The sequence below is a fragment of the Sebastes fasciatus genome, chromosome 14 (assembly GCF_043250625.1).
Source record: "Sebastes fasciatus isolate fSebFas1 chromosome 14, fSebFas1.pri, whole genome shotgun sequence".
In the NCBI taxonomy this organism is placed as follows: Eukaryota; Metazoa; Chordata; class Actinopteri; order Perciformes; family Sebastidae; genus Sebastes; species Sebastes fasciatus.
Window position 1 is genome coordinate 15690262 of NC_133808.1, and position 24269 is coordinate 15714530.

General features: G+C 40.3%; 1 protein-coding gene across 6 annotated transcripts in view; it reads right to left on the minus strand.

Moving 5' to 3' along the window:
* Positions 1-24269, minus strand: part of uggt2 (UDP-glucose glycoprotein glucosyltransferase 2) — a 41554-nt gene that overhangs the window by 16904 nt on the left and 381 nt on the right. For 4 of the 6 annotated variants that reach the window (XM_074659193.1, XM_074659192.1, XM_074659196.1 and 1 more), the window contains exons 2-29: positions 22876-23027; positions 22171-22253; positions 21935-22065; positions 20324-20436; positions 19948-20125; positions 17815-17911; positions 17666-17732; positions 17395-17495; positions 17005-17104; positions 16514-16574; positions 16132-16223; positions 15818-15968; positions 14253-14372; positions 13821-13906; positions 13551-13686; positions 13140-13271; positions 12851-13015; positions 12220-12343; positions 12039-12137; positions 11048-11142; positions 9684-9890; positions 6744-6875; positions 6018-6148; positions 5118-5213; positions 4798-4900; positions 2700-2779; positions 544-733; positions 267-425 (exon numbers count right to left, since the gene is read on the minus strand). In XM_074659193.1, coding sequence (XP_074515294.1) covers positions 267-425; positions 544-733; positions 2700-2779; positions 4798-4900; positions 5118-5213; positions 6018-6148; positions 6744-6875; positions 9684-9890; positions 11048-11142; positions 12039-12137; positions 12220-12343; positions 12851-13015; positions 13140-13271; positions 13551-13686; positions 13821-13906; positions 14253-14372; positions 15818-15968; positions 16132-16223; positions 16514-16574; positions 17005-17104; positions 17395-17495; positions 17666-17732; positions 17815-17911; positions 19948-20125; positions 20324-20436; positions 21935-22065; positions 22171-22253; positions 22876-23027 — 3381 coding nt within the window. Of the gene's footprint in view, positions 1-266; positions 426-543; positions 734-2699; positions 2780-4797; positions 4901-5117; positions 5214-6017; positions 6149-6743; positions 6876-9683; positions 9891-11047; positions 11143-12038; positions 12138-12219; positions 12344-12850; positions 13016-13139; positions 13272-13550; positions 13687-13820; positions 13907-14252; positions 14373-15817; positions 15969-16131; positions 16224-16513; positions 16575-17004; positions 17105-17394; positions 17496-17665; positions 17733-17814; positions 17912-19947; positions 20126-20323; positions 20437-21934; positions 22066-22170; positions 22254-22875; positions 23028-23974; positions 24128-24269 lie in introns of those variants that run through there. The other 2 variants (XM_074659195.1, XM_074659198.1) reach the window with 2 other exon arrangements.

Here is a 24269-nt window from a genome sequence, read left to right on the forward strand (position 1 = left end):
ACGTAAGTAAGAGTCACGGCCACTGCACTGCTCTCATACGGCAGCCAACGGCATCTTTGCGGAAGCTACTTTTGCCATTGTTTGCACTGTTAGAGCTGGTAGCTGCGAGCCACCAGCCATGTTGAGAGCCGTTGAGAGGCAATAGAAATGCTCTCAATCCCGTATTTAGCACCTTTAACTACTATACCCATGTCATATATATCTTTAACACAGTGCAAGAAAACTGTCTTTGTAACTCTAGTATTGAGTAGAGAAAGGTTACTGACCAGGTTAGCCATGACGATGGTGTCATGCATGAGCGGTTCCCGGCTCGTGCCCAGGGTAAACTGCAGTCCGCGGGGAGGCTGGCCGGTTGACAGGTCAAAGCAGTGGCCCTCCAGCAAGAGGTGCTCCAGCTCATACTCCGCAGTCACAACCCCGCTCACCTGGAGCGAAAACCACAAATTACACAATAGAAAAAAACAAAACGGGGGAATGATTAATAGAATGCAACGCGGCCCTAATTAAGAGGTGAGAACGATAAGATTGCTGGTAGCAGGATACCTCCTGCAGGTGGATGTTATCCAAGTCATGCGGGCTGCGGTCAGCCTGCACCATCCAGCTCTCCGGTGTGATCATATTAAGGGTGAGAAGGGGAGATTCCGGGAGATCCATGAAGCGGGCGACTGGTCCTGGAGACACGGTGTCGTTGGCCAAGAAATTCACATCAGACTCCAAGACAAAGCGGTAAAAGCTGTGACAAAGACAGACAAACAGAGATGATGAAAATATAAATGCTTGCCTTGCAAATAACTGCAAATTAACAGAATATCCAACAAGAGTCGAGAATTGCAGCTCCTAAAATGGTAGGATATCCTGCAGGACTTTCTGCCACCGGACTGAGTCAACAATTCCATCCAGCAAACGCAGTCCTCTTAAGCAAGCACTAAAATGATGACATGTTGTGCAATCGTCTCCTTTCTAGGACGGGAGAGATGTGCTCTGTTGTGACAGCTGGGTATATACAATCTCCTCAAAGTGAGGAATCTAATACTTTTACTGCCAGTGTTCCTGCTCGGCCAATAACAGAAATATGTGCGGCAGTCTGTGCACCAGAAGTGTTCCCTTTCTTCGTTATTACTCAGAGATGTCACAGAGCTAATTGCTTTTCTACAGTGTGCCCTCTGACACCGAGGAGTCATAATCAGTGTAGATAACGTGGCAGACGATAAACATTACCAATGCAAATTATTTTTATTCTTATTTTCTAAAAGGTAGACCGTCGTTTCTTATTCACAGGGAGATTTCTCAAAAGTGAATTCCCGCCGCAGCAGCCCCATGTTTCTGTGGACCATGACAGAGCAGTTACAGAGGGGCTGCTGACTCCAGGGTGGGATGGGAGCTGCTACCACAGCACAGGAAAAGTAGCGAGGGAAAGATTGTATTTTAGAAGGAGAAGCCCAGTACACCAGGGGAAACCCAGTCTTCATTGGACTGGTTCCAATTTGTGAGATGACCAATTCTCCACAAGAAGAAAAGTGAGCGAAAGATGAGCAGCCCTGTGGTCTCTGCTGCGGTCTTGCCACTATGAGAAGTTTACCAGTGAATGAAATGAACCCACTGATGCGGAATAGGATTCATGTTTGGCCACTGACAGCAGCATCTCCAGGGGTGGGCTATAGGATTACCAGGCTTATGGCTCTGCAAGGGACATCAAGCAGGGAAGTTGTAACTTTATGGTTACAAAACTTATCTGCTGTTCTAAACTAAATGCCATCCCCTCATGATTATCCCCTCTTTATGAAGAGATCCAAAAACAGAACAAAGCCGCATTGTCCTATTTTTTTGACATTTAAATGGTCCTCAATTCCCCAAAGAGGAAGTGTTTAGGGTTCTTTATCAACACCAATGACTTAACAAATACTATCTTGCCAGTATGTCCTCTGCCCAGGTTTTCATATTTCAGTGGTTGAATGTGACGGTACTAGAAAGAAACCAATTTCTGTTACAAATAACATTAAATGTTTCTGCATTGTGATATACTGGACTAGCGGAGCAGCCAGTGGCCGCGTGACTGCAGACATCCAGCCTTTCTATCTCTCATGTGAAAATACCATGTAGCCATTTGTGTCAATTACAGGCAATTGTCACTCAGGAGGACAAGAAGTGTGATGGGTTCAGGGGAGGTAGAGTTATTTCCATCAGTTCAATTCCAGCTGGTCTCTGACAGAGGTCAATAAAGGTCATACAGTAAATAGTCCCTCCGAAGCGAGGGTAAACTTCCTGGTAATGTTCTGTCATTTGGCATAACAAAACATAAAACAGTTGAGCTATTTCAGTATACTACCACTACAATTGACTCAACCCATTATAGAACAAATTAAAAAAGAAAACCAAATTACATAACGACTAACATTCATTCAGTGGTGTGAATGTTAATGGGCAATTTAAACTCTTCATTTGTTGTTTCTTTTTTTTTATCATTTTGTTTTTTTTACTGCATGTCTTGAACCACAACAATGCAAGCTGTAAGCAATTTGCCTAGAGATGTAAGGGGAGGCCCAAAGCAATAAGGTGGTGTTATTAAGCAGATTGCATCTGTGCAGTATAATCTTACAAAGGGAAAGGGAACGAGGCAGAGATGCTAAGTCTGCAGCGGTCGGAGGATACACAAACAAGCCAAACAGGAAAATTTAATTACTGTTGGAGCTGGAGCTTACCTCTTGAGGGGCATCTCGGACAACTTGGCTCTGCAATTCATAAACACCTGCAGTCTCACGTTGACCACTTGACTGAGCACCTGCAGGAGTCACAGAAGAAGAGACCCAGTTAAAGGAAACAGGGTGCAAAGTAGAGCCCAGCCCAGCAGAGAGGTACAAGAGATACATCAGCCTTTGGCTGAACAAAAGGACTGAAGGCTTTCACTGCCCCATTACTCTTACTATACTAATTTAAAAAAATAAAAAAATAAAGCGCATATATCCTTTAGGGCTGTCAATCGATTAAAATATTTAATAGCGATTAATTGCATGATTATTCATAGTTAATCACGATTAATCATAAATTAATCACACTTTATTTATCTGTTCAAAATGTGCCTTAAAAAGGGAGATATGTCAAGTATTTAATACTTTTATCAACATGGGAGTTGGAAAATATGCTGAAGGAATCCATTGGTACCAACCATGTCATACTAGCTTGTTGCGAAGGAGGTTAAATAACTCTGTGAACTTACGCTAAATATTGGCGAGGAAAAACTGTCATGGACATTTTCAAATTGGTCCCTTGACCTCTGACCTCAAGATATGTGATGAAAATTGGTTCTATGGGTACCCACGAGTTTCCCCTTTACAGACATGCCCACTTTATGATAATTGCATGCAGTTTGGAGCAAGTCAGTCAAATTAATTAATTGATTTCCAATAATAAATATATACATATATTAGCATAAAGCAAGCGTATTTGCCCACTCCCATGTTGACAAGCCTATCAAATACTTGACAAATCTCCCTTTAAAGGTACATTTTAAACACATACAAAAATATGCGATTCCTTTGCGACTAATTGTGATTAACTATGGACAATCGTAAGATTAATTGTTATTAAATATTTTAATTGATTGACAGCCCTAATATATTTATTATTGGAAATCAATTTACAACACAAAACACTGTCAAATATTGTCCAGAAACTCTCACAAATCATAACATGGCAAACTGCAGCCCAACAGGCAACAACAGCTGTCAGTGTGTCAGTGTGCTGACTTGACTATGACTTGCCCCAAACTGCATGTGATTATCATAAAGTGGGCATGTCTGTAAAGGGGAGACTCGTGGGTACCCATAGAACACATTTTCATTCACATATCTTGAGATCAGAGGTCAAGGGACACCCTTTGGAAAATGGCCATGAAAGTTTTTCCTCGCCAAAGTTTAGCGCAAGTTTGGAGCGTTATTTAACCTCTTTCGCGACAAGCTAGTATGACACGGTACCAATGGCTTCCTTAGGTCTTCTAGTTTCATATGCTACCAGTATCTTCACTCTAGCTTTAAAAGTGAGCTTGCCACAACCTAAAAATTGCAAGTTGCGTTAATGCGTTAAAGAAATTAGTGGCGTTAAAACTAATTTGCGTTAACCCGTTATTATCGCGTTAACTTTGACAGCCCTAATATCCTTACATAACATTTTTCATGATAAAACAGTGGTCAAGCTCAGTGGTTAGCACACTGAGCTGCCTTCCTTAAAATCAGCCGTGCTGCTGATATACTGTCATCACAATTTCTACTGCATACTACAGTACACTACTGAAAAGTGTACGCTGCAAACAACAGCTACTGAAGGTGGCTGTCTGACTGGCTGTCTGTAAACGCATGGTGAGTCATATTTTCATATTCACCCAAGTCAAATTCTTCACCACAGCGAGCCTCCTGCAAGATGCAGCAGACAGCTAATGGGATTCAGTGAAACTAAGCCCACTGAGGACACTGTTTCTAAATAACTTTAAATAAATAAGCATACTTGTTTTAGCTCACAAAGAATGGGACTATTTTTCTGATCAATTTTACTGACTCAATAAATGCTTTTAAGGAGTTGGAAGCTACAGTATCTTTCAGCATAAACCGTGTGCATAACAGAATATAACCATGAAAATGTGATCATAGCATCAAGTGAGGATAGAAAAAAAGAAAATTTCCATCTAAACTTTTGCAGCTTGGCAAGCGTTGCGATTCTGTACGCTTCCTTTCAGTGAAAGGGATTTTAAAGTGTCCCTGCTGTATTAGGAATCGATGGAGAAGAGAGGAGAAGAATCCAGCTTACAATCAGTAGAGGGGACATCTTCTGTGCCTCCCTAGTGAGCGGGTCAACGACGGCCACAACATCATAGAACACCTCGTTTTCACGTGGAGAGAGATGGAGCACACTGAGGAGGAGAACAGAATGCCAAAGCGGATTCAGCAACACAAGGTTATACAACCCTTATTCAGCAGGACCGCAAATCAAAAGATTTGCCTTTCTGCACTGCTTGACGTGATGGCTTAGCAATTTTCAGATCCATTGTAACAAAAGGAGAGTAAACACTTCCCAGTGAGACGGCAGAGCCAATACGACACTAAACAGAGGAAAATAACGTTGCCCACCTGTGGCTGTTTTTGATAAATTGGACGTCCCTCCTGACCTCTCCTTTGGGGGCTGCAGTTAGGAGGGCATCAACTTTCATGACCAAGTCACTGGCGCTGAGGGGAAAAGAGGTGTAGCAGGGTCAGTCCATCATTTATTAATGCTACGTTTTAGGAGAGATGTCAAACAGAGCTCACATGGTGTGATGTCAAGCTGTTAACAAGGTAGCCTCATAAATCAATTAAAGGTGCAGTGTGTAGGATTTGGAGGCATCTAGCGATGAGGTTACAGAATGCAACCAACTGAAACTTCTCCTGTGTGCCAAGCGTGGAGGAGAACTACGGTGGCTGACGCAAAAACCCAAATGTCCCTTTCTAGAGCCAGTGTTTGGATTGTCCGTTATGGGCTACTGTAGAAACATAGCGGCCTGCTCCATGAAGAGTACCCGCTCCGTATGTAGATATAAACAGCTCATTCTAACAAAATCACAATGATTCTTATTTTCAGGTAATTATACACTAAAGAAATCATACTTATTACTATTATAACTCCGTTACTGCCAACTAAGAATGTCAAAGTTAACGCGGTAATAACGCAAAGTCTAGTTGTTAGACACTTGAATTACAATATGCTGAAAGGTCATTATGGAATTTTTGCTCAATGATGCCAAAAAAATACTGCCTACTGCCACTTTACGGTACATTTTGAACAGATAAAAAAATGTGTGATTAATTTGTAATTAATGGCGATTAACTATGGACAATCATGCAATTAAATATTTGAATTGATTGACAGCCCTTCTGCCAACAGATCCCCCTAAATGCTACACACTGTACCTTCTAACTGAGAAACTGAAGAAAGAGGCAGTTTCTCCCACATAACCAGGCAAAAAAAAAAGAAAAAGAAAAATACAAACATACTGCTTTGGTTTCATCCCCATCAGTTTTACTTTGGCTTTGACTTTCTCTGCAGAACCGCTCAGTGTAATCTTCTCCAGCAACTGGAAATCCTCCACAGTGAATTCCTCCTGCTCTTCAAATGGGCCGAGGATCTAACATGAAGACAATAATGCAGTCAGAACACGACTTTTCCCATTCTGCATGTATTACATTATTTACTACTTGCCAAGGGGGTGTAAAATGGACTGGGATTGTAACACAGTGTTTTATCCATTTAAAGTCATGGTATTCAGTGACGCTGCCTGTGTTTTCCTCCTTTCTATTTTTGGGAGTCGTGCCACTGCAGCAGAGGAATGTAAAATGATATTAATTGTTACTGCCATCTCAGAGGCTGGCCTCTTCATCCGTGGCTGTCAGCATCACTGCTGCTGAGACATCAGTCATCAGCTCTGTACACACATACAGTCAGCACATACAGACGCACACGCACAGCGCAGTTTGTGCCACCTGTGACCTTTGAGGAACATTCATGCTGATTTGACAGTACTAAGGAAAACACAAGAGGGAAAATCCTCCAAAGTGCAGTGGCTTAGAGGATCCTACTTCACTGTATGAAACAATAACAGCAATGCTTTGCCTTTCTGACCACATATTGTGGTCTATTCAACTTTCTAGGTGGAAATCAATGAATCAATATTCAACTGAGAATACGCTAATTGAGCTGTGTTGGAGTTCATGCCCACTCACCCTGCCATTGCTGATCACTGCCCGTTGCCCAGGGCTCAGTTTCAGGACGTCTCGACAAAACAGCTGCTGACTACGAATAAAATCCACTTCCAGTGTGTTGAACTTTTTCTCAAAGGCATCTCCGTCCATGCCCTAGAGCAGAATAGCAAAAGTTTGTTTAGGATGTTGGATAAATTGATTGCATTGTTGGCTCACATTTTGAAGTTGCGATGTACTGCGATATCCAATAGACTAGCTCAAGGACCTTTCTCCCTTTACGGCCTGTCCAAAACAAAATCTGAGTGATGCATTGGCGTCGGGAATGATGTATGTGAGGAAAACAAATCATTCGCAACATCAATGATGCCTTGCATCTTCGCAATCACTGCAGTTTTTCAAACATGAAATATTTCAGCCAGAGGACCGAGCTGTCAGAAAAGCACGTGTGAAAATGAGATTAATCAATTTGTAATTAATATACCACGCTCTTAATTAAGCCTCGGCCATTTTTGTCTATAACAAATTAGGTGTGGGAGTGTGGAGGGTTTGTGGAGTCAGGTTATTAGTTTCTCCAACATCTCTCCTCAGGAGAACAGGTGAAATAGCAATAATGTCAGCACAATCCAGTCAGCAAGTCTGTCTGGCAGCCAATAATAAACTCATATCCCTCGACTCTGGGTCTCAACTCACACAGCCACCTCCTACCCATCTTTCCATTGCTATTTCCAGCCCATTCTCTCCCCACTGTTTAAGGCTGGTATAATTGAAGGGCAGTTTGTTATGGTTGGTCGGTCCCAAACGCAACCTATGCTGTATGACTTATTCCTAATGGAAGAGATGGGAGCTCTCCTGTCAGCTGATTTGTTGATTAGCGCCTGAGAATTTGTTTTCTTGTGTGTAATGCTGCGTGGGTGGATACTGCACACTGCAGGATGGAGAACACTAGTGGCTGTAGACTGCTTACAGCAGCAGAGTGATGGTCAGGCTCGGCTGAACACGTATGGCTTACACAACCATGAACGGTGAGCAGGAGCTCGGCTGTTTCATCAGGTCCTGGAGACCAGGTATCCACCAGCACTTTTAAGTTAAAGATTCAGCGCGTGGAGCCCCCCCCGCCTTGTGCTGGCCCCTGTGACAGATCAAGTGGAACTGACAGTGAGTAGGCCGCTTGCCTTGGCATCCACAGGCTGTGGAGCATCACGCGTGCTCTAAATGTATTCTGTTAGCTGATGTTCAGGAGGGGAATGAGAAGATGGGCTCATCAATCACCATTCCCCCCCTAACCCCCCGACTGTGCACTTGAATCAAGAAAGCAGTGACAGACAAATCTCAAGTTAAGTGGTTATATCCAACATTTGTTTTCATCCTTTTTTGCCATTATGCTCATCAAATCTGCATAAAACGGTATCAAATATATCAGTGTTGAATAACATCCCTTTTGCAGAGATACATTTCACAGATGCACCTTTCACTGGCACAATCAAAGGCACGACCTACAATCAAATAACATTCAAATAATCAAACCCAAAAGATTGTGTTTCTTACTTTCAACACAGTAATACTGCAGTATACCACAAGACAATATATATTTATCAGCTCTTGGAGCTTTTGACATACTGTTTACATTTAGGTAGCTATCCCTTTAATAGCTCTGGTTGTATTAGTCCATGGCAGGCAGTGTTGCAAATCAGTGAGCAGGACTGTTTTATGGTAGTATTGGATTTATAGGAATTCGCAGCAGTGTGATGAAGTACCTCAGGTACTGTACTTCTAACACGGGTTTAGCCTAAAACAAACATTTCTGGTTATTTTATGTCTAAATAATTTAAAGAAAATGAACTATGTGACAATATATATCAATATCATAATATAAAATTGCACATACCATGGCAGAAGATTGTATCCACATAGCCCACTCCTAATATCTTTAAATAACTGTCATGGCATCTCATTGGTCAATTTGATTTTTTGTGTCACACAAACTATACTTTTGTTCTCATGTTTGCTTCTTTACTTTGCCGGCCGTGGGTCTTCTGACACGTTCCTGTCATGTCAGAAGAAACAAGAGATGGGATTTATTCACCACCTCAGCTCAAAGGCATTCATGTGTTTAACACTGCAGATAATAAATTGTAATTTGATAATCAGCCTCGACTACTGGCATCAGAAAAATGTCTCCGTTTCCTGCTTGTGTTGACACATTTCAGCAAATTGTGGTGGCAGGTAGGAGATATTCTCACATATCCTACTTGTAATTATGATCATGTGAACCGTTCCTTTCTGTCAGTCAGGACGCAGATCACACGCGCTATAAAAAACACTCCAATATGAACATGTCATCTTGGTTATGATAATTAGTTCACACAGGTTAAAATAACATAATATACTAACCACACCACAATATGAGAATGTTTCAGAGCATGAATAACTTGGAACAAATGCTAAGTAAGGCTCATTGCAATTGCATTGCATTGTTAATGTGAGTGTATGTGTGATAGTCATGTTTAAATGATTTTTGGGGTTTGAAGTTGTTGCTTACCAAATATCTCATTATTGATATAAAAGCATATCAATATGATACTATTGTGATACTATAATAGAGATGACTATTGATTCTTTGAGAAAATATTCAAACACAAAGTTATTATGAGAAATGAAACTAATGTGGCCTTGAGGACAGGCAAACTAGCAAAAACGTATATCATGTAACAATAACGACAATTCAAGACCTCATCTAGACTCATGTCACAATATAATCAGCAAATCAATATATTGCACAGCTGTACCTAAAACACAGGACGCACATTTACTACTTTGATGTAATTGAAAAAACACAAACACTAAATGCTTGAAATGTAGAAAAAAAATGGGAATCAAATGTTTGGTAACTGATTGTCTCTGATGTGAAAAAACAAAACAAAACCAAAAAAACAGAACTGCATTCCTTAATCACTCCTTTACCTGCATCAGTAAGTCCTTTATCTTGGTCCCTTGTTGGAGGAGCTGGCCGCTCTCCTCTTTCAGGAGTTTTTGCACAAACTCTCCTGCAGCCTTATTCTTCTGGGTGAGGAGAGAGGCCCAGATAGCCCTGTACAGCACAGTGTTATCTTCGCTGGGCTTTCCGCTGGGGTTATCTATCACCCCCACACGCACTCCAGGGCTGGCCTTCTGCTTGCACACACACACAAACACAGCAGTGATATAATTCACACAAATATCACACATTCTCATATTTCCACAGACCGCAGGTGTCACTGAGAGAGAACACTGGGAAAAGAGAGTGCTGATTGCTTAAAAGTAACCGTAAAGGTTTCTCCTTTTCTGCTTATTTTAACAGCAAGGAATCTTTTCTTTTTTTCATGACAGAAAAAATGCCTGCTTGCTGTATCACACATCTGTAGTGTATCAACAGTGAATATTTCATTTTAGAGGCATCTGTATTGATGATTTTTGGGAGGACATACATGCAGAAATTTCATTTTCAGAATAAATTGACTTAGTTTAAGCCCTAATCAGTAAAAAATGATGTTAGATTTACTGTTTTATATCTGCAGGAACACCAGCTGCAAGATTCATATCGGTATTTATGCTTTTAACGCATAATATACAACAACACACAAACACATGACATACAGTATATGTACATTTGTAGATCATGTCTTTCAAAATGTTCCCTTATAGAAAGAAAGTAGGGCTGTCAACCGATTAAAATATGTAATCGCATGATGGTTTATCTGTTCAAAATGTACCTTAAAGGGAGATTTGTGAAGTATTTGATACTCTTATCAACATGGGAGTGGACAAATATGCTTGCCTTATGCAAATGTTTGCATATATTTACACAAATCAATGACAAATATTGTCCAGACAGGTACTGCATTTAGCATTTAAAACAATGCTCAAATAATAACATGGCAAACTGAAGCCCAACAGGCAACAACAGCTGTCAGTGTGTTGACTTGACTATGACTTGCCACAAACTGCATGTGATTATCATAAAGTGGGCATGTCTGTAAAGGGGAGGTTCGTGGGTACCCATAGAAACCATTGAAAATGGCCATGCAAGTTTGGAGCGTTATTTAACCTCCTTCCCGACAAGGTGGTATGACATGGTTGATAACAATGAATTCCTTAGGTTATCTTCACTCTAACTTTAAAACTGAAAATCGCAAGTTGCGTTAATGCGTTAAAGAAATTAGTGGCGTTAAAACGAATTTGCATTAACGCGTTATTATTGCATTACCTTTGACAGCCCCAAAATAAAGTAAATGATGGGTTAAAAGAATGGGAAGAGGTGAACAGGACAGAGAGTAGATGATACTCACCACACGTTTCAGGGCACTGTGTAACAGTTTTCTTCCTGAGCCCTTCTCAAAATCTCCGACTATCCACATGGTCACAGCACTCATCCCATCGTCATCTAAGGTAAAAGAGCAATGACTCTGTTGTACTCTAAACTCTACATACATATCACATGGCATTTCAATTTTAAGCATTAAAATACATTAAGACCAGTCCGCTGCAGTTTCCTGACGTTTGTACAATAAACTGCTATATAATGAGAAGTATCAGTGGAGGGCAAATGTATTTTTGAGCGTTTTTTTTATCTCAATGTCAGCCTAAATGCTTACATGGCATTTAGCAAGAGCTGCTAATCCTTTATAAGGGTTAGCTCATGCTTATGCACTGATGAGAATCAGATGAAAGTGAGAAGGAAAATTAGGTACAGTTGTTACAGTGAATGTTCAGTTTGGGTGCACGAGGTGAGAGAGACTGAAACATCTGAGACATACTGAGAGCTCAGTATAATAGCGGAGAATTGTGCCACCTGTCATAGTTAGATCCCCCCCGGTCAGTCAGTCAATCAGTCAGTCAGAAAAGCAGGCAGTCAGCCGGTCGACTAGTCCGCAGAGGGAGGATGGCAATCAGCCTCCTCAGCCTCAGTGAGACAGCTACACTCCAGGCCCGAGCAGTGAAATGCAGCTCTGACGACCATTTAGACTGTTGGCCAGAAGCCAGTCAGCAAAACCCAGCAATTATCTCGCTGGAGGCGCAAGTCTGTCTGCTTTAACAAAGGTCAATTTCACACTTTCATAGATCAGTAAAGCAGTGTAGGATTCATTTTTTGTTCAGATACTGCTCATTTTACAGATTTTCAACAAGTAAATGAAGAATGGTTGTTCCACTTTAGGTGACAAAATCCAGATGCTTGAATATTTATATTGTTGCAAGTGTTACTGAAAATGAAATGGTGTGCATCTGAAAATGTGTTAATTAGGAAACCAAGGCATAAAATAACAATAAGTGACTTCTTACCGTTATTTGTAAAGTACTTCATTCTCTTAGTCATGACAGCTGTTTTGTCTCTGGAGTCAAAGAATGAAAACATAGTTGTGTCCTCCCAGTCATCTACAACTGTAAAGCAAGAAAGAAAAAAATTAGAAAAAAGAGACAGTTAATGAATAATGGATAGTTTAAGATGAGTAGCACAGGTCACCTGGTTTGGCAGTGAAGTCGAGGTACTTCCGGTCAGTGCTTAGAATAAGAGGATTCATCCTGGGAACCACGTTGGCCTGCTCCATGAGATAGTCCACCACATCTGAGCCCTCGGTCAACTGAGCCTGTAGGCAGAGGACAAAACAGATGATAGTGAGTCACTGACAACATCAGTCCATAAGGACATACTGGATCTTGCCTATTTCTGTACAGCTAACAGTGAAGTGTAAACGTGTCTGCAAATACAAGAATATAGAGGGCTAGGGAGGAATATTTACACGCTATAAATTATAAGACTGCACACTGCAATGTCAAAAATGATGCTGGTTATTAATCAATTAGGTAATATGCTTTTAATGATTTACCCTATTATGTTAAACACACAGTGTTAACTAAGTTTTAATCATATTGTCTGCTTCTGCAATAAACCACTATTTAATATCAAGCTTATAGTAACCCCAGGCTAGTATGTGAAATATTACTTGCATACTATAAGCATGGATGAACTGCTATTGGTGCAATTATCTAGGGTTTCTCCACTTCAGTTCACGCATATAAGTGTTTATGTATATTAATCTAAAGGTTCTACTCCTGGCAGGTTTGGCAGGTTATTCCCTACAGGCCCGTCGTACCATAAAGACAGCTCTCTGGAAGGCGGTGGTGGTGTCCATTATGCGCTGCAGGAGGATAGTTTCCAGCTCGTCCGGGTCCATCTCATCTGGGCTCAGAGGGACTCCGTTAAATAGAGCCAGTGGCAGAGCACCCAGGCCACTCTTTTTGTAGAAGAGGGCACCGTCCTGGAGCACACGAAACATGGATTGAATCCTTGGATGCTCCTAATTTATTATTTAGCAGGTAATTATTCTTACTTCCGATAAAGGGAAAGAAACAAGACGGAGCTATTTTATTTTATTGCCTTACCTTTCTTTTGTCATCATACTCGGATTCTACACCGAGAATCCTTTCAGCGTTGGCTTTAGGGAATTTTCTCTTCAGGTAAGCAGAGATTGTATCAACAGACAGCGTCTCCCCCACGTCTACTTTGTTGTACAACTGCAAGAGAGTGGCAAGTCAGAACAGATTTGATCACTGTCTTCAGATCTCCGCGACTGTCAATAATTCCCAACTCTATTTGAAAGAGCTGATACCAGAGGCAAAAATACCACTGACTCATCTAGTCCAATAATGTCTCAAACCACGGGAACACAAGGCACAATAAAACAACTGACTTCTGCAGCACGAACAGATATGGGCTGGCGAGGAGTGTGCTTTAGCTATTCTTAAAGAAGAGCTTTCTAAAACAACAGAGATTTATAAATGTGATATACTTACAGATACCATGGACATCAGAGCCTGGGATAAATCGTACTCGTCTGCGATGTAATTCAGCAGTCTGAAAAATCCAACCCCCGCATCTGAGAAGCCATCAATCTCATCTTTGGTGTTGACAACAAACACAAATCCAATTCTATAGAAAAGGGGTAAAAAACAAGTATTCAATTTGCAGGTGAAATGAGAATCACTACCTGGTTGAGATTATAAATGCCACGAGTAGAACATATAAACAGCTGTGGAGGTTACATTAGAAATAACAGCACCAACCTCAGGGGGATCTTGTGCTTGTAGAAAAGCTCTGCTAGTTTCACCAGCTCAACACTCTCTTCCCGTACTGGATCTAGGAACAGCACCTGACAAAGGCATCATCATCAAATGAATCATAATACATTTACAAATACTCATTATCCAACTTGGATGATGGTTGAATCAATACACCCAGTTCCAGACAGTTCAATGTTAAGTATTCAAAATGTACTCTCTAGGGTTTTTCTCTTTTGTGAGAGTGTGCCTGACTGTACTAACTGAAATGTTATGCAAATACCTCGCAATTTGACAAAACATATTTAATCTAGTCTGGCAGAGAAGAGTCAGAAGCATCCAAAGAGTTTCACAGTTGCAATACAATGGAGACCTTTCTCAATTCCATTCCCTTTATCACCACTACCCTGCAGCGTTTCTGGCCTCCAGCAGACTCACCAGGTTGAAGAAATTGCGTCGGATCTGCCGGATGACTCCAGGAAAAGTGGCTCTGAGGAGCTCCTGTACACCCGTCGGCCAGCTGCGGTACGGTGGGTCATTCTCTATGTCGTTTATCCACTGGAAAGCGCATGACAAAAGGAAGGCTTGTGTGAAAATGATGATATTCATGAGTTAAGTACAAGCAACAGCACAGCGACCCTGGAAAAGGTTGAGATTAAGTACCTCACTCAAGGACAATTCAGACTAGTACAATTGTGTTTTCTATATATTTTTTTTACATTTCTTCAATGACGTAGTATCTATCAAATAAATGTAAATACACTTTTCGGTTAAGCGCGTGAATGACACAATTTGAGACAATGAGTTGCAATACATGGCTTACTCTGATATCATTTGCACTGTGCATCTGTAACCTTCACCAGAAACCCCGCCCACAACTCCAAATTCCAAACTTTCATTCATAAATGTTGAGTATCCAATGCTAGCATAACTGAATTTCAAAGAGTGACTACATCCTGTACTTGACATTAATGAGCATGGTGATAAGTGTATCCTGTTATTTGTCAGGAGCACCAAGATATTGCAGTGTTACATTAGGTAACTTTTGAAAGAATAATCTCTTTCCTGTTAACAGCTTTATATCTTTATATTTATTTAGGGTGTAAAAGGTGTACAGATTCAACTTAAATGTGCTTTAAGCAATTGCAATATGATTTGCGAAATTAGAGGAAATGATCATTTTTACATTATTATTCTCATTTTTTGTATTTAAATGATTATGGTGTGATTTTTGCGGGGACCTTTATCAAACAAGATGTTTTCTTTAGCCTGTAGAGTATGATGTGTAGGTCTGGACATCACTGCAGAACGACAATATTTAATTTAAAATTGTATTTTGAGACACATTTCGCTTTTAACAAATATTGCACCTGCTGCGATATGAAAAGTGCAGGAGGCCATATTGCGATTTTGATAAAATTTCGATCAAATGTGCAGCCCTAAATAAAGCTGCTGCACGGCACATAAGTGAACAGTTCTGTGGACAGAAATATGCTTGATCTGACGTGCACAACATTTAACATGTACACTTGTTATCAAGCTCTACCACCCACCATCAGTAAGCTATTAGATATGGCTTTTTATGATAAATGACCATAATCATAGTTGCAAAACAATCCATCATCTCTGGCCAATCTGGCACTAACAGTGGTCTTTCTCTCTCTGTGACTTGCGGTACAAGCCTCCCCACATATTCTCCGTATCTAGAAGGGGAGATACAAGCTGAAATGACAGACCTCTTGGTTTTATGTGGAAAGGCTTAAATTCTTCATTTCTTTGACATTTTTATAGTACATAGAATATTAAAATGGCTAGAGGGGCAAATGAAAAGTTTTTTAATTTGATTCTTGGCTGAATTCCCAATTAATACCTGAAGCTTCTGGCAGGCTCGAGACTGTTGCAATAGCCGGATGACTGATATTTACACCCTGGTACACAAAGAAGAAAAAACACCTGCAGTGTTGATCTGGGCCAGAAGAATAATGCATTTGGACAGGACTCACCATTATAGCTGGATGTCTGATATCTAAGGCATAGCTGTCATCCACAGCGTTCACAGGTAACCTCAGCAGCTTGCCCTGATGTTCTCCTTTTATGCCGAGGTTATGAAGCCCCTCCAAGACCCTGGCCTCAGCTCTGAGAATGTCTAAAATGCTGTAAATATAAAATCACAGGTTAGTGTTTTATACATATTAGCTGTGTGGCAGTGGTTTTTGCGGTGCACCAAACTCTGATCTTGTTGCAACAGGATTACTGAGCCAAAGCATATGTCTGAGGCTTCCTGGGGAGAGCACAGGCAGACCTGCTGGGTTCCTACCTGAAAGGGTTGTGAGAGTCCAGATCAATGTGCAGTCCGTTGATGAAGAGCTCCCCGTCTCCCGGGTGAACACCGATGGTCTCGCTGAGACGCTGAAAGAATAAGCTCAAAGTTTTTAGTCGAACGCCAAAACCCTTAAATGAGCGATTCTACCTTTAATGTCCGATCTTTCGACAAGAAAAGATGTGTACAGAGTCTACATCAGTAAATAGAAGAGAGAAAGTGCGTGCAGAGACTAGGAGAAAATACAATTTCACATTTGAGGTTATGGAATTGTATTTCAGATACAGATTAGAGACTCATTGTCTAAAATAAAACTAAGGACGTTATCAAAGAAAACCTCCTGCACCATCATGTGGAAATGCTGCTTATTATATCGCACCTTTTGATTCTCCTCAATTTCTTTTCTCATTTCCTGCTTTACGGCCACTCTTGTCAGTGATCTGTGGGAACAGTAAAACATGTACAGTCACCATCAGCTTTTAGCACGTCCCAAGCCGGCAGTAAAACGCCAGTTTTAATCTCCAAAAACCTGTGGGCCCTCAAGATGGTACGTTTTCAGTCAACTCCCTATAAACACCTAACTCTTACTCAGCACTTTTTGGTATTATTACAAGCTGCCTGAGCCAAAATAAGCAAACATCAAAAAGCTGATTAGATCTCTGTATTGAAGTTTGTATGTATTGTGGATAATACTCAAACAAATGCGTTTATAAAAGACATATTTCATGTGCACTTTAATAACATCATTTGTTGTGCCTGGATTCACACATTGTATCACAGACTAGGGCTCCTAAAATATGGATTTTTTGGAATGGTACCAAATGTGTTAGCCAGTCAGCCAGAAAGAGAAAATAAGATGAATTTTCTGACCTGGCTTTGCTCGGGAAGTTCTGACTGAGGTCTCGCATGAGCTTCAAAGCATCAAACTTTGGCACGGACAAGATTCTGGCAGCTGCTTGCACACTAAGATCTGTGGAGATTAAATAATGATATCATCAACATTTATACAGTATCTACGAGTGCACATTATGTTTAGACAAATTAAATACATGCAAAAGAAATTACATTCAATATGTGGTGTTAAAATGATTAACTGTAAGTCAAAGACAACAATACAAAATAAAATCATCCCCAGCCACAAATGGTATAATATGCAATAATTCAAAAGCTAAAACTAATTTTGCATTGCAGTAATTATACATTCCTGTCTTGTTTTTTTTCCTTATAATAAATTGAACAACTGAAATGGAAAATCGAGACCTTGCATTTCCCACACTTTGAGAGGGACCATGTCATTGGTACTCTCCAGGAGATGTTTGCGAAGGTCGGCGAGTTGCTCCTGGAGTTCAGGGTGAGATTTTCTTAAGAGAGGAAAGTGAAAAAAAAGGAACATACAAATACAATCAAGGATTTATTTTTTATCTCTTATTCAAGTCACACAAGGCACAGGATGCCCAGCAGCAAAAACAGAAAATACAATAGAAGAAAAAAATCTTCATGGTAAATGTAAGGTTACATTTAAGCTACTTACTTTAATGTTCCAAAAACAAACCCTTGGACTTCATCAATATTGTCATCCTCAGCGTTTGTAACTGAATCTGCAAAGCACAAGATTTGTGTTTTATTGCCTTGGACACAAGCGAAGTCCAGCACAGAATGTTTGATAAGTCACAAGCTGACCTTTTACTTTGGTGTCATCCACAGCTTTGTATTCTGTGCTTTTGATAGCCAGCTCAACACCATACCCAGATAAAAGCATCTTTTGAGGCTTTGGCTCCTGCAGGCAGTGAGAGGCACAGTAATGGCTTAAATGGAGAACAGTGTAGAGTTTTGTTTACATGTACATTTCTGTCAAAAGTGCTGTGACAATAATCATCTGCAAGAGTCTGCAGATCCATCCTATGGGGGATGCTTTCTGCCCATACTATATACAATACAATTATGTGGACACCCATACTAATTAGCAGGCAAATGAAATCAAGCATACAGACAGGTTAATCTCCATTCACAAACATTGGGAGTAGAGTGGGCTACACACAGTGAAGAGACTTTCAACATGGCACTGTGATAGGATGCCATCTTTCCAATAAGTTAATCAGATTTCTGGTCTGCTAGATATTGCCACAGTACGCTGTAAGTTCTGTTATTGCGAAACAGAAATGCCTAGGAGCAACAACAGCTTAGCTGCACAGCAGTAGGCTGAATGCTGACGCCCGAGAAATTACCTTAACTTGCAAGAGTTGCAGCAGTCGCCACCGAGTTCCAAAATGCCTCGGGATGCAACATCAGCACATGATCCGTTTTTTTGGGAACTTCACGATATGGGTCTCCATGGCTGCACAGCAGTACGCATGCCTAACATCACTATGTGCAATGCCAAGTGTGGCCGTGCTCGCCTCGCGATTGGCTTGGTGGGCGTGTGGGCGGGACTATGATACCGCGGCTCCACCGTCCGATCACTACTGCGCAGACTCTGGCTCCAAATGACGTAAAAATCAGAAGTTGGCAGCTCCCGTATCCGGGATATTTTGGCTTCACTTTTGTACAATGGGAGGAAGTGGAGGTGCGTTGTCCATTGTTATATACAGTCTATGGTCTGGACAGTACCAACTGCACAGCATGGCGAAGAGGAGTAATGATCTGGGCTTGTTTTTCAATGTTTGGACTAGGCTCCTTCCAATTAAGAAAAATGTTAACACTTGACTGACCTGAACCCCGTCAAACACCGTTTGGTTGAGTCAGAACGCCGTTTGCAAATCGGACATTATCAGCCAACACCAGTGCCTAGCGCTTCACATGGCTGTAAAGTTCAGGTGAAGAGAGGAGGAACGCACACCAGTGTTGGAGAGGTGCTGACCACAATAAAAAATACATGTGTAGAGGAAAATAGTCGCACAGTTGTAGCCACGATGCAAATTTTTTTTTAATAATTTACCAACGTTTCGCCAATACCCTGAAGAAGACTGTCATGTTGAAATGTTGGTAAATTATCAAATCATTTTTTGCATCATGGCTACGAGTGTTCAACTATTTTCCTCTAGATCTGTAATGTTCAGGTGTCCAAATTCTTTTGGCCATGTATTGTATGTCTATATATATTATCCCCTCAACTGTGTTTGATGTGTATCTCCCATGTTTACGTGTTTTCAAAACCAGACAGCCAGTGAAAGTTATTAACTATAACACGTTTTTACCAGAGGGAACAAGAAGCACATGTGCCCCCACATACTGCAGCAGATTCACTGACATTCAACCTTGACACTAATGTCACTCAGATTCAAAGCGCTGCCTCGTGCTTTCACAGGCAACATCAGAAGTCTTTCGCACCCACACTCTGCTTTTCTTCAACAGACTTCTTAAAGAAAAGCACCTTTTACTCCATCAAAGGCATCTGTATCTCGGGTTAGTTCTTGAGTTTTCAGTTAGATTTTGAGGAATGTACTAAAAGGAATAATATGTCACTGTTGAATCACTGCAATAGTGCTATCATCAAAAGTAAAGATGAAACAATGGAGGTCTCTGGCACAGAGGAATAAGCTATAATAGGCTTTGGCTGCACAGGCAATACGTGTCAGTAAAATAGATTGTTGGTTTTGATCTTTTCATGGGATTTGTTGACAGTAAGAAAAATATAGATTATCACAAGCCCTTATATCCTTTAAAACAGAGCTCTTCCGTGTGAAAAACAAAAGATACAATCACAAGTGAGATTTCTAGATAACGTTTTCACTAACAGGAAACCACATTCATTATTAAAGACATTTAATCAGTGGAACACCACTTTAAAATGGCTGCAAAAGCATTGCTACTCACCGCTACAAAATGCCGCAGCACATATATAAGTGTGCCGTCTCCAGCCTTCTCTGACAGCACCTTATGAAACGAGGTGAACTTCTTGGTTCCAATCTCAGCATAGAGGATCACGACTGGCACATCTGTTTTATTGACCCCTGGATATGTGTGATCGTTCTTGTATAAATATGGTTTTGGCCTGCAAACGTTTGGAAATGTTGTTAAAGATATTTCAATTTTAAAAAAATGATTTGTATCAAAAACATGTTGGTGTTCATTACAGGCAAATTGCAGTCGGTGAAAGCAACATTTTTATAACAAAATAACTGTAAACTTTGTATCTTGTTCTGCTCTACAGAATGAATTTATCCACGGAGGGGGAAGACTTCTGTGTTACCTGCCTGCAGCTGCCTTCAGGAGCTTCTTGATGTCCTTGGTACTGCAGCTATGTTGACCATGGATGGAGACAAAGGCAGGGCAAGCCTCAGGCGGAGGCTCATCACTGGCTATCTGTGAGAGAGCGTGGAGGAGTGAAGGATTGTTCTAGAACACACTGGCCACAACATGACGCTAGCACTGCCAGGATCACTCTTTAACTTGGGCCAAAGTTAATCATAGATGAATCCTTCACTTGATTGATTTATTCTCAATATTCTCCACAATTTCCACTGTGCAGCACAACACCTCCTTTCAGCTGCAAAAGGCCATTATTCATTCAAGTTTAACACATTTTAGAGAACTTCATCAACCAGTGCATTGCTGTCACCAAAATGAAATTCCTCCTTATCATATCTGAGACCATGACAATTAAAAGGCTAAAGAACTGTGTACACAGAGTGCACTGAAATTTCATTAAGAGTCACTCAGTATTAAAGTCAAATTTAGCCCTAAGGCAACTGAGTAGTATCCATTTAAAATTCATGTCATATGGACACCAGTTTCACAGGATTCTCAGCATATACCTTTCATGTATTGCTATCTCTTACATTAAGCACTTAAACCTGCAGTAGGCAGAATATGTTTGGCATCATTGGTCAAAAATTCCATAATAACCTTTCGGCATATTGTAATTCAACTGTTCTGAGAGATAACTAGACATCTGCACCTCCTCATGGCTCTGTTTTCAGGCTTTAAAACATTTCAGAGAGAGAGAGCGTTTCTATTGAGCGTTCCTATTGGCTGTGCTCCAGCTGGTGGGCGGTGCTTGGTATTTCCTCAACTGATCTCAACATGGCTGCCAGGTCAGAAACTATTTCATTTTACAGCTAAACAGTACACTACAAGATGATTCTGAAAACATTTGAGGTGAGAAATAGGCATTACAGTAACAGCGCTGCCTAGTTTAACCGTTTGATCAGAGTTTGCAAGTAATTGACAGCCGCTCTAAGGCGGTAAGGCTCCAGCTCGGCTCTGATTGGTTGTTTTCCTCCGGTCTGTGAAATCTTGCAGATGCCATTAGGAGCACCAGAGGACACAGAGACACAGGATTTAGGGAATTTTTGTAAATAATCTACATTTGACAACATGTGATAGGCTTATTAATTTAATTTAATTTACTGGACCTAAACATTGATCTGTTATTAATTCTTTTGGCGTTAAGACATGATCAGATTGACATTTATTAAACATTTATGTCTAAAAATGTTTTGCATATAAGAATATGCACAATGTGAATGTTGACAAATGCATCTGAGAGTAATACAAAAAGCAGTCTTTTCGATTTTGATCACCAACGCTAACTGTTTGTCACTGGATCAATCACAGATAATTAACCTTAAACGTTTAAATTCTGTGAGAAACCACAGATATATACAAATACCGTTGTGGGAAAATGAGTTATTGATGTGCAGAATTTCACACAGTAAAAATTGCGAAAAACTGTAAGTAAGGCCTGCAGAGCAACCTGGGTCAAGAATAGGATTAACAGACAATAGATGCATGCCGTAATGTTCCCACGCTGCTCTTGAGAAGGTTTTGAAATAGTCATACTATTTTGATCACAACATACCTGCTGGGATGCATGAACAGCTGGTGAGTATGAGCGTAGGGCCAGAGCGAATCTGAGGAGATTAACTTGAAGATCTGTGAGGAACTGGCCAGCCTTCTTGAGGATCAAGTTGTAGTACGAGCGCACAGATTCTGTGAGACACATCAACATTAGTAATACTGAGGTTTCTTAGAAAAGACGCACACCTGTCCATGTGTCAAAGTATTTAAAATCTATTTTGGAATCAAACAACATACCTCCGTGCTTGTATACAGTGAGCTCTTTCACAGTGTCAACAAACTGCCAGAATTTCTCATTCCCATCTTCTCCAATAAACTCGCTGCACAAGAGTAAAGTATTAGTCAGCATTATTCAGTGACCACAGTATGTACCGAAGTAACTACTTAAAGCTATAGACCATAATCATTTCATATTTTTTGGTAATAATTCTGCCCAGTGTCAGTTCCATAATGTCCACTGTGAAGTATTACACAGCATTACACAGACCTTACAGGCAAGCAGTAGGTTACAATCAGAATATTTTTTCACACAAAAGAAAAAAAAAAAAATTAACATATTGATGACCAAAATGTCTAGTAACCCCATAAAAAGAGAACTTTATACATAGTAAGTCATGAACAGCGTTAACAACAACAAAATTACTTTGGTTGCTATTTAGGTCCATATATATGAATAGTGAATCAAGTCAATTCAAGTTTCCAGCATCACAGTTCCATAGTGCAAAACATGTTAGTAAAAAGGCAGTAAAAATGTTAGTAGTGCAAAGTACAAAGTACAAAAAAATATATCAGATATAAAAATACAAATATATACAAATACAAGAAAGCTGTTAAAACTGAATATAGTGCAGGGTAACAGCTGTGATACAGGACTATTAAAAAAGTGAATATAGTGCAAAAGAGACTGTTAAAAATGAGTATGCCTGTCCAGGGGGTGAGTACCTTGTCTCCAGGAGGAAAGGCGTCATGCTCCACTTTGCTTTTAGACTGGCAGTGACGCCCTTGGGTGCTGATTTGACATGATGTATATTCAGCAGCAGCAGTGACAGCACAATAACGTTCCTCATTATATCCCGGAGAGACCTTACATGAACCTACAAGTGGTAGAGAGTAAACACACCAAAGCCAAGTCAGTACAGTTCCTTTTGCCTTATTGGCATGACTGTCAGGTGAACAATATTGCCAAAGTGTCAATTCAATAATAAATAAAAAGAACAAAATAAAAACAAAAACATATATATATATATATATATATATACAATTCATTAAGCAAATTACAATATATATATATTTAAAAAAGAACATGCATGTAAATGGAAGAAAACAATAAAGAAGTAATACGTGTTTGTTGTGTCAATAGAACAAACAAACAAATAAAAAACTATTAATAACAATATATTGCAATATCAAAGGACAAATGTAAAAAAAAAAAACATGAAGTAGAGGAGTAAATAAAAGGCAGAGTGTGAGTTACATCTAGTATGTGTTGTTGTTGTGGTTGTCTCTTAGGCTGTGACATGCACTGACATATCCTGCAGCTTCTATGGTAATGACACTATTTTCTCCAAGTAGATGTTGTATTTTATTTTGGTCAGAGAGGGAATCAAAATCTTGGGAGTTTACATTTAATGTTTGTAAAGAATGTTTTCCTAATTTCTTCATATGTGCTACATTGTAGCAGGAAATGTTGCTCTCTCTCCACCTGTCTCTGTGGACAGAGCTGTCTCTCTCTCTCCACCTGTCTCTGTGGACAGAGCTGTCTCTCTCTCTCTACCTGTCTCTGTGGACAGAGCTGACACAGCCTGTCTTCTCTAGATTTTTTAGTAGGACCAGTAAAGACGCCGTTACAGTAGTCAAGTCTGCTGAAGATAAATACATGGACTAGTTTTCCAAATCCTGCTGAGACATCAGTCCTCTAATTCTTGCTATATTCTTCAGGTGATAGAAGGCTGTCTTTGTAATTGTCTTAATATGAGTGTTAAAGCTCAGGTCAGGCTTGGTCCGAGCTTTTTAACATCACAGATTGTAGGTGAGCACTAACCTTTAATCTTTACTCTTTGGCTCCAAAAACTACGACCTCAGTTGTGTCTTTGTTCAGCTGAAGAAAACTGGCACATCCAATTATTGACTTGAGAAGTGCCAGTCAGTGCCACGTAGTCTTAAGTTACTATCTAAACCACAACACCAATGCGCTAGACGTCTAACCTCAGACATTCAGTGAACACTTGTTGAGTGCTTTCTAGTTGCTACATGTGGAAAAATCAAGTGTTTGTTAGCTACACCTATGTATAAAATAAAACACCTTCAAAGGGGTCAGACAGAGAAGTTAACTTAGC